The sequence below is a fragment of the Mizuhopecten yessoensis genome, unplaced genomic scaffold (assembly GCF_002113885.1).
Source record: "Mizuhopecten yessoensis strain PY_sf001 unplaced genomic scaffold, ASM211388v2 scaffold11041, whole genome shotgun sequence".
In the NCBI taxonomy this organism is placed as follows: domain Eukaryota; kingdom Metazoa; phylum Mollusca; class Bivalvia; order Pectinida; family Pectinidae; genus Mizuhopecten; species Mizuhopecten yessoensis.
In genome coordinates this window covers 770972-782149 of record NW_018408849.1, presented here as the reverse complement: position 1 = coordinate 782149, position 11178 = coordinate 770972, and the positions used below count along the sequence as shown (strand labels likewise).

At 32.9% G+C, this 11178-nt stretch overlaps 1 protein-coding gene across 1 annotated transcript; it reads left to right on the top strand.

Moving 5' to 3' along the window:
• Positions 1-2718: 2718 nt before the first annotated feature.
• LOC110464918 lies at positions 2719-8685 on the top strand. Its single transcript, XM_021520395.1, has 6 exons — positions 2719-3358; positions 4028-4066; positions 4251-4328; positions 5035-5142; positions 5436-5552; positions 7537-8685. The coding sequence occupies exons 1-6, from the start codon at positions 2771-2773 to the stop codon at positions 7945-7947; spliced, it is 1341 nt and encodes a 446-aa protein (XP_021376070.1). The 5' UTR covers positions 2719-2770; the 3' UTR covers positions 7948-8685.
• Positions 8686-11178: the final 2493 nt, after the last annotated feature.

Below are 11178 nucleotides of genomic sequence, written 5' to 3'. Positions count from 1 at the left end.
CACTGAATACACCAGTACCATTCAGAAGTGAATTTGTGTTATGATTTTTGGAAGCTATAATGTTCCTCTGTTAAACTTTTCTCATGACAAAGATAATTATGCGCATATAAATTGACTAGGGAGAATATTCGTAGGTGTTGGTGGCCATGTTAATTCGTGCTTTGGAAATAATTAATAAACTGTTTGACTGACAAATCATCTAGAAATATCGTATATGAAATACTACAATTCAACACAAAAAGAGAAGAATGGTTGACATCTAGCCTTATAAAACATCCAATGTATCCCTCATTTTGCAATTAAAAAAAACATTACGAGGGCAATTCGCTTTATAGCTAGCATAGACAATTCATTAACGTCTGCATGCTTTGCTAAAAGTATGCATAACCAATATTCTCGGGTATGTTGTCAATGTGCAGTTGAAGAAATTTAACTGAGACGCACTTTTGGTCAAAACTCATTGCAGAGACATACAGTTGTACAGTATTTAGATCATCATTTTTTTTATAAGTAGCTAAAGGTTATCACGAAACTACTTTTTTGATTTTTTATAAATAATAGCATTGAATAACATTCGATTTTACAACATTGATGCATTTTAAATCTTTCCTTTGCAGAAAAGCCTGATCATGGGAGAGGTAAGTTATTTTTTTTTTAGTTTTTCCAATATTTTATAATAAGTAGAATTACCGTTTATATATATGTACAATGTAGCATAGAAAAGTGAGCTTATTACATGACTCTGGCCAATAGCAGTGTTCACCCATCAACTAATTCGTTGACATAAAAAAATCGATACTTGTTTAAGTATAAATGTAAAGACTCTTAGGGTAAGAAACAATGATAATTTTTGTTCCTTAAATGTAGACTTGCTGTTAACAGATTGTTTTGAAATATTTAATAAACTTAAGGATATCTGGTAAATCTATATAAGATAATTCAATTAATAATATATTTTCTGTAAATGTACTCGGTGACTATTAGTTCATATTATATAACAAAAGGGGAAAAAATGCCAATATAAAGATTTTGATTAAATAATTAATCCAATTTATTGATTTGTATTGATTGATACTTGTTTAAGTATAAAAATAAAGACTCTTTAGGGATAAAAACAATCATAATTCTTGTTGCTTAATTATAGCCTTGTTCATAAATAATAGCATTCAATAACATTCGATTTTACAACTGCAATTCATTTCAAATCCTTCTTTTGCAAGAAGAAGAGATTGAGAATTTTTTTTGTTTGTTTTTCCAATATTTTATAATAAGTAGAATTTCCATTTATAAATATGCATCAAATAATGAATTAACTACATGACTCTGTCCAACAGCAGTGTTCACCCATAAATTTCTCCGTCGAAATAAAAGAAACTGCAATATATCACATCTTTATTCACAACAGCATTTTATTTTCCAATTCTCACTTTACAGATAGAAATGTTGATGTTGGTGTATATACAAAATACTTAAACCCTATGTTTGAATTCATGAAACATCTTTAATGATTAACGAGTACCATATAGAAATGATTTGGAAGTACATCTTACCGAAACTGATGTTAACCAATCAACTATCATACTGGCACCGAAGGTTACATTAAGGCCTGCGTTTTCAGTAAACCTGAAACTAACAACCATTAGGGTTTGAATTAGTTATATTTCGTTTTTCGTGAATATGACAACGTAATATAGTTGATAATATTAGTATGCAGTGTAAGACAAATCGCTTAAATATATAACGTTGGTCTTTTCAAAATGTTGTTTATTAAATCAAACTCGGGGAAAAAGTATTGTGTATATACACCCACACCAAAATACAACGGACCTGTAAACGTTTTTCCTTGTTTAAATGGGAGTGGGTTTACTGATAGGTTTGAACAGTCAAGAATAATTATCAATCTTTCTAAAATATTTGCTAAGAAAATGTACTACCAACCAAATTTTTATGACTTCTTGCTGAAAAAGTTATTTAAAATTACAGCTATTGTAAGATGAAATAAGATTCAATGCAGTTATTTACATTTGGTTTTTTTGTATGCAGAATCTTTATCCTACTTCTAATCTTACGAGCTGTTTTTAATTATACACATATGATATGTTAAAGGATCTGTCTGTCACACAGTTATTTCATCATCTATATATCTTTTGATGCATTTTGTCTCAGTAGAAATATTCTGAACCTTCAGGGATGCATGGGGCATGAATACAACTTTGTATTAACTGTAGCAACATTAACGTTAAGAAATTAACAACATTTCTTGAAATTTCATATTTATGTTAAAACAAAGGAGTAGATATAAAAATAAGAGTTTGAATTCTATTTTTCTATAATTCTAAATTGTTTTATTGAAATTTCATCTTTCAGCGAGGAATAATCACGAATTTGGTAGGAAATGCATCTAACAATCACACGACGGCTCTTATTTTTTAAAATATATTTTGGTCAATTCCAATTCAAGGATAGGCACACCAGTTCTTGAATTTCAATGTTCAATTGTAAACAAACTTGGTGTCATCATCTTTGTTTAGTTTTAAACGTTCAATTTATTGCTATTTTGTCGGGATGTTTCGCAATGTAGGTCTGATGCGACAATTTAAACTAATGCTCAAATTCATCTGAATCTTTTTAAAACAAAAAATAGCACAAATGCTCGTCTCACTAACATGACCTGATTTATTATAACAACTTCATTAGCAAAACACTTAACTCAGTGTGGATTAATACAAAATTTCAATAACAGATCAATTTAGAAAGGATTTTAATATCAATGATTTTCCTTTTACAGCAGGAAGCTTTTGACATGAAAGAACGCAAAAGGCTGTTTAAGGTGATCCTTACTCTCCTTGCGTATATAGTTATCCTTTGTAGCATCCTGAGTAAGTCAGCATTACAAAAACAGTTACGGTTTAAACATTCTTTTGGTGAAGCTGCTTTGTTGTTACTATGGAACTCGGGTGATGTAGAAAAACACCCAGGGCCGCCTTTAAATGTCATGAAAACCATTCGCGAGTTAGTAACTAGGCTTGTGAAAGAGGTACAAGGAAAGAAAGTAGTTGACTGGGCTACCGCGCCACCTGGCTGGGATGAGAACGTAGTATCATTTCAGGATATTAACAAACTAAAAGACTCTGACAATGAAGAGAAGTATGCTATGTTTTATGAAGCACTCGATGCATGCATCAAAATGTCCGGTCACGTTCCTGATTGGTGCGTTGAAGAGATGACGTATGTGGAAACCGGAAATGTACCAGAGCTTCACAAGTGCCAAACAGTGAGGAAAGTAAGAGAACTTCTTGCACAACATAGTCCCGCCGACCGTGAGGATATAATCAGAAGGGTCAGATACCCACGCCAGGTAATCATTAATAACACCTGTAATAGTTTTCATGTCTTATCATTAATTTCGTAAAATGTATTAATGAAGGAACAAATAATACGGAAAGCTTATTTTTCTGCACATTTCTGGACTGCATGACTCAGTTTTACTTTTGTATGCCTTTCTATTTGGATATTGTGAAGTATATGTATCTTTAACAGTGGTTTTTACATTAATTATGACGCGAATATTTTTGCAAATGATACCAACATATCTTGCATGACAGCTCATCTCGCTGCACTTTTCTTTATAAACATTTTTTTTTCAGTTTCGTACAAATTAGTATGGTTTGAAGAGAGCTTACTGTAGCACAACCATTTAAGTGTTTATACCACAGGTGTCTGATGAGTACATACCTCACTAGTCATCGAAACGCCATACATAAACCTTAAACAGTTGTGCTGCATAGACTATTCTACAATTTTTATATACTTATTGCTACATGTGTATTCGTTGACGTCCATATTCCTGTTATCAATTAAGTGTGTGGCAATGTATCATTCTAAAGATCAAAAGGTGGTATGTTATTTCTTTTGAGGATTTGAGCATCAACAATAGTTAGAAATTAAAAAAAAAAAACATATTTCAGTACATCTTATATTCTGTGTTTTTACAATTAATCTTATCAATTATTACTTTTTTTTGTAGGGTGGAAGTGTTCCTGCTCAAGCCGTTAAAACAACCAATGTACGTAAACATTTTTTTTTGTTATAACAAATGACAATCGAAACACATCTAATTTCGATCTATCAATTTCCTGTACATTAGGGCGTTTTTTCACAAGGCGATACTTATAAGTTTAATACTTTTCATTTTTTTTTATCTGTTTTATAAACCGTTTCTATATGCAGTTTTTTTCTGATTCGAATAGAGAAATCAACAGAGCAGACAGGATAAGTGTCCCTTTAACGTACCCGGCTACCGACCAATATCGTCAATAAAAGAGTCTGTAAGTAATCTAATTAATAAGGAATGTTCTCAATTAGTTTCGTACACCATCTATCTAAAATGAATTCAATTATGTATATGCTACATATATAAAATTAAATTACGCCAGTGAATTTAATAACATAAAAAAATCTTTTTTTAGCAAATTAGAAACTCGTATTAATAGCATAGGCACTTACCATAAACAAATACTTGTACACTGAATATTCATAACACAAAATATATAAAGAATTTGCCAAGGGAATGATTTACATCTCCAATGCTACATACCCCAATCACAGCAGCACCAAAAACAAGCACATCCTCCTTTGACAAAGCCAACATTACCAGCACGTTAACCCTCCTCTATACCCAGCACCATCATCACCCCAACACTTAACCACCATCGAAACTACATCCTGAACAACAACCACCATCCATCACTGCTACCGTTTCCACCACAACCTAAGCATCCATTTAAACAAAAAACATTTGATATACCACCACCACTACCACCAACTGTATAACCACCTCAATAACAGCCATTGACTTAACCGCCTTAACCACCTTAACCACCTTAACCACCATCGCCGCCTCCACATTCAGCACCACCTTTACCAGCTACACTAGGGAAAAATGTATCTAAAGAATGTTCTATCATTTGTGGATGTGATCATCATAGCAGCTTAACTGTTGCATTTCTCAGAATTATTGGTTTATTTGTGAAGGATACAGCAAGAAAAATTGCAAAGGAATGCATCGCGCTATCAAAGAATGCTGGAAAATATCAATCTGGAAATCATCAGACAATGACAAAGAAACGTTCAGCGACAACAGTAAGTAAAAATTACTAAAAGATCATGAACCGATATAGTTTTATATAAGATTTTCGTTCCATTTATTATAAAGACATTTAAAACTGGATAACACAAAGGAGTAGCCTTTTTCTATTTAATCCGATGTTTACAAAATGTTCCTGAATTAATAGATGTGCACCTCTGAACCTGCCAAGTACGATCGACAAATCTTTATTGGATATTTTACGTTAACTGATATATCTGTTTCAAGTACCGATCAAAGGACACATAGTCTTCAGAATATGAATTGTTTGTATATAATTCCGTTGTAGACCACAGTACAACCTGCATCAAAACAGCCCCGTACATCAGCAGCAAACACAAGCACTCAACCAGCGACATCAACTATTGTCCGACCAAATTCAGCATCACCAGCCATTTCGATTGCGGTAAGTTGTCTATCAGCATTAACACAAGCTCCAGCAATGAACTGTTTTTTGTATTTCTTAAATCATGAAACACAATCAACGGTTGTTATATCAGGGAAACTTATTTCCTATATATCAAGAATGATGACGGCAATTTTTTACTAGTGAAAACATCAGAAATCATCAAATTGAAAAAAATGCCATTTTTACTGCAATGAAGATATACTTAATGCAATCTCTGCATATATGAGTCTGTCACTTTTAATACGGACCAATCAGCACAGTATTTTCTATTCACTGCTTTCAATGCTACATTCGTTCTGTTCAATTGAAGGTGAAACGACGATATGCTTAGTGGTAGTTTTGGTACACCATTGCTTCATACACTGATGTTTTTATTTTACCACACAACTGATTATATTTTAAAAACAAATTATATCAGGTAATAACAGGCAACACTGAGCAACAAATCAAGAATGACTCGCAGCATTGTTGTCAAGCGTGAGATCATGAGTTTGTCATCAAATGTTACAAATTCCCGTACGTTTTTTTCAATATTATTTTCGTCAATGTAATTTCAAAATGAAAAAAACCAAAATAGACTTTTTTTTATTTTTTTTTACATTAGTATACAATACAGTTACAATATATATACATAACATGACATAACACAAACATATATAAAGACATACACACACTCATTCATTTGCATACAAACATCAATACAATTATCAGAAAGGAAAGGTAGGATTGTTGAATATTTGTATTACATTTTGAATTTCTAAGCTAGCTGTCAGTGTGAGCGTAATCAATATTTACATTTACTCAATACAACAAATATATTTATAAATTGATAAGTTACTAATGGTAAATCAGTCGTAATTTCAAAAAAATAGACTTAATAATGATTTGTGTTCGGTTAACACGTATCAAATTATTGTACTCGTATGTTTGTTTGCACTGATATTTTCACTCGCGCTTAGCAAGGAGTGCAAGCCATTTTCACTCGTTCGTACGGAGAACAAGCCCCTTTTGTTCGTTCATTACGGAGGACAAGCCTTTATCGTTCGTTCCTGACGGAGAATAAACCCTTATCGTTCGTTCAAAATATCTATCACAAGAACAAATATTAAACATATATGTTCCCATTAAAAAGATATTTCGAAATGTTCTACTCTATACCCCACTCTTTATCACCAGACGAAGAATCTTCAAGCTTCAGTTTTCCCGGTGTTTGTCATTGTTCGCACACACTGTCAATGGTCAACGATGACCTCTGTGTAAAGTCTGCTTTCGGCTTACGCTAACCGAGGGGCTTATTGTTTTTATATATTAGTTATGTCTAATTTATGTTATTATTCTATTTTGCTTTTGTATTATGTAAATGTTCGATTTTTTTTCTGTGTCTCGATAAAGGAAAGGATTGTTCCGAAAATTTAATTCCTTGCTGCATATATATATATATTCTTGATAAACCTTCGCTGAAGTTTGGAGCTGAACGTTGCGTGTTTGCATGATTTCAAACATCAACACAGCCTGCGCTCACAGTGAGTTTATACAGTCAATCAGCAGCACCAACCATCGTCACGACCTCAACATCTGTTGCCACTAATACAGGAGCAAGCTTACAGATAGCACACAATTGTGTCGTGGGGCCTACTGACGTGTCCCAAATAGGACGATCCGGTCAGCCCACAACACAACTTGCACAGAACACAGGTCCAGCCAGAACAATTAATGGACTTAATCTGGTATAATAAAACCTTATGGAATTTCACAAATACATATATCGGTGTAATTTGAAAAATAAGACAAATGTATGTATAATGTTGTCACTTTGGTTTTCCCCATTCTAAATTTGTAAATATTTTCGAAAGGTAAAAGGGTCTGGTGTTACATACATATATAAATATATAATCAGCTGTTGTGTGTGTTTCATTACATTATTGGCATGTCCTCAGTCTTAATAAGAAACGTGCGTCTTAACACTCCTCCTCAATTGCAGATCTGCGCCCAACCTGTTGTGAACGCAACAGCATCAAGTAAAAGACTCCCAGCAACTTCAACCATTGTCAGACCGACAACATCCACAAATTCGGCTGTGGCAACTGCGTGTTATACGGGATCCCATTCATCAACATTCTGTACATCACGGGCGTCAAACAACATCTCAACAGGGACTCTGCCTTCTACAGCACAAGTCAGCAAACATCTAAACCATGATGGACAACAGTCAAACGACACCTCTACCGGAACTCATCCTAATGCAGCAAAGAACAGGCAACAACCAAATCGTGGTGGGCAACCTTCAAACCTGATAAGTTTGCCGTCAGACGACCTGGGTGACTTGGGTTTTTCATCAAATGTTGATCTTGATCAGTTTATCAAGCAAATCATGAAGGATAGTAAAATGTAGAAAGATGATTGTATATTAAGATAGGAAATACTTTAGGGATAGAAACATCAGTTCATTTTTCAGTGCTACGATTTATGTGATCAATCTGGTGTCAAAAAGGGTGAACTTTTTCGTGAAGTGCAAGAAATACAAATTCTCTAAATGGCCGCCAAATTTGTCATCTTTTTTAATTCTTGTAAAACAATTATACAAACAACAGGCATCAAGTTTTTTGACACATTTTTAGCTACATGTTTGCTATCAAAATTGATCAGAACTTTTTAAATATTATAAAAATATATTACACAAGATCAAATCAAGACTTGACCGTAATTGAAACCTCAGAAGAGTATATCCCTAATGCACGTCAGGGGTTCAAAGTATTAGCCCCAGGTCTAATTTCCTGTAAATACCTCAGAGAGCTTTATTGAATCGCATATATTTCCATTTGCTCTGCATTGCCACTTTATAACCTTAACCAAACAAAATAGAAAGATATCAGATCATAATTCTCACATAATTCCCATTGGTTTTGTGATATGAAGAACATGTTCGTGACGTCGTGAATAAATGACGTCGTTTTGACCGACGTCATTATAATCACCACATCAATAACAATAAGCATTCCTCGTGGTAACCCATCCAAGCTACCGGATTGAAAACACTCAACTGATCAATGTGCTTCGCAACAATTTATGTAATTATGTTGTATAAAAGGTGAATATCCTCACGGTGGAATAAATTGATTGAAATATTGAAATTAAATTGATGATTTTGTGTTTATTTCCACGAACAATATTTTTTGCTCGGAACAGTTGCGTGTGTACTCGTAACGTCAGGTCCAGGTTCCATTGACAGACAGCGCGAAATTTGACTTTGAAATGCGATAAAAGGTTGGAAATATAAGAAAAAACTTAAATGCTAGTTATTCAATTTGTCTGCAATCCTGTGAGAATTATAGGACAATAACTTTCCAAAGAAGGCAGTTAAATGCTTAATTATCCTTCTTTTTCAATACATTTTTGCACATTTTATGTTCAAATTACCTCTAAAAGCCAGTATTTACAAATGTGTCTTTTAAATGAAATATGACGTTATTGAATACATTCAAGAATTTATGTACCACTACCAACCACTTTAAAACCTATTACCGGCAAGATATTAGCTTTAATCAATGATTTTTTATGGGTTTGACATAAGCTTTAATGAAATTAAAAAAAAAAAGAAATGTTCAGAAAATTAAAATTCACGTTCGCTTGATTGGGATTCGAACCTTTGACCTTCGAATCCAATACCCGCTACAGTTATATTCAAAAGGAAACACAGGGGAAGTAACTGTTAATATGAAAATCAAGTTGGAATTCTTTAGTTTTTTCTCTGCAGTGGAACAGGTTTCCTCCATAGGAAAATCTCCATAAAGAAGAAATGCTTTTAGAGATGAACTACGTATGCTGATATCAAGCCAACCATAGAAAAAAATCGACACAGGATGTGGATCGATCCAGTCAGTTAAACGACGACTAACAGAAAATCGGGTATGATTGGTTAAGAAAAATAACCCCTCACACTGAAATAAGACTAATCCATTGGACATTTTATACACATACGTCATCCTACATGCGCTTGAAAGAATTTGAGAAAAAAATTTGAACTTCAGTGAAACACCTTTCTTTAAAAACATTTTTTATTTCAAAACAACAATCAAATTACATTTTGCCTACATTTCCAACTTTCATTAAATCATTTCAAATATATCATTAACACAGAGTAAAACTTCCGTGATTGATCGCTATTATAGACAATAATGATTTTCGGAGAATATCAACTTGACATATGTTATAACCAATTCAGTAAGTGCAGTAAATAGCATGCTTTTGATCAGAAATCTGAACTAAACCCTGTATAAGCTGTCATACACTATATACACAACTATATATACTATTTCCTGGTTTTTATATCCCAAAGTTATGTCCATTTCGATTGCTTAAATGGAAAAAAATACAACCAGTGTTCGGTTTTTTTTACCAGGTTTCCTTAGTTTAAACTAATTAAAACATTTGATAACTAGTTTATACAAGATTTGTTTTGCCTGAATGGTCTATACGTTAGCTCGCTTCAACTACAAACAGTACTATCATAAGTACTAATATCAGTGCAAAGTTTTAGAGGTTCTATTATTTAGGAGTCAACATAGATATAATTATTTGTGTAAAACATCAAAGTGTGGTCGGTCAAATTTTATAATAACTTATTTAATAATTAGATGTTAGTCATGATGTAGTACTTAGGGTAAGTAATGGCCATATTGCAAATGCATAATGTTCATTATACAAAGAGCACGTGCCGCAAACATTAAATATTGTTCATTTAGACACTTTCACTTATGTACTAGTTAAGGAAGTCAGTGACAATAATACATAACGTTTTTTTTTTAAACAATTGATTATGTCAGTAATATACCTAACATTTCAGAACGTTTCCTTATCGTATTTAATTTTATATGCATGACCATTGTTATAGAATTCTGGTTGTAGATATGACACAGATACAAAGATGTAAAGATCAATTGTTCATGGTGTGCAATATATCATTAACAGCAGATCTGGTTATTAAGAATTGATACATATCAGGGCTATTATTGTTTAGCTTACATAGCTATTTCGATAATGTTATACATAAGAAATTGCGACAGAATTTTGAAGATTTTAACATTCTAAACTTATGATATACATGTAGCAAATAATGCTTTACAACCTCGTTCATCTACTTTTTGTTGCGTTTTACGGAACTTTCCGTTACAACTTAATAAAATGCCAAGGTAATTAAACTCACAATCTATGTCTAAATGGACCGCATTGTATGTCTAGTATTCATTGTCACTCAAACTACCACCATTTATGAAAACAATCTCCTTAGACTTATCTGTAGTCACTGCTAAATCCCACTTATTAGTATAATTTAAAAGAGAATCTGACATCTTTTCTGCTACACTGACCATGTCGTCTGCGTTCGTTATTAAAAAAAATGAGTAACTGTATTTCATTAGATGGACAATCTTTTAAAAAGGACATTTAACAATCATTGAGATATAATGGAAATAGATTTGGCGACGAAATTTTAAAACATTGCATGAATTACAGAGCAATTCAGAGGAAAAGGAAAATATGTTGGTATACAAAAAACTCTAAGACATGCATAACCTCACTTTTCAATTTACAACACTATTGATTGCAAGGTACATTCGAATCTGCT

Coding starts and splice junctions, on each gene's coding strand:
- LOC110464918 (XM_021520395.1), top strand. CDS start 2,771: ATGATTTTCCTTTTACAGCAGGAAGCTTTTGACATGAAAGAACGCAAA. Junction 3,359..4,027: donor GGGTCAGATACCCACGCCAG/GTAATCATTAAT, acceptor TTTTTTTTGTAG/GGTGGAAGTGTTCCTGCTCA. Junction 5,553..7,536: donor CACCAGCCATTTCGATTGCG/GTAAGTTGTCTA, acceptor CCTCAATTGCAG/ATCTGCGCCCAACCTGTTGT.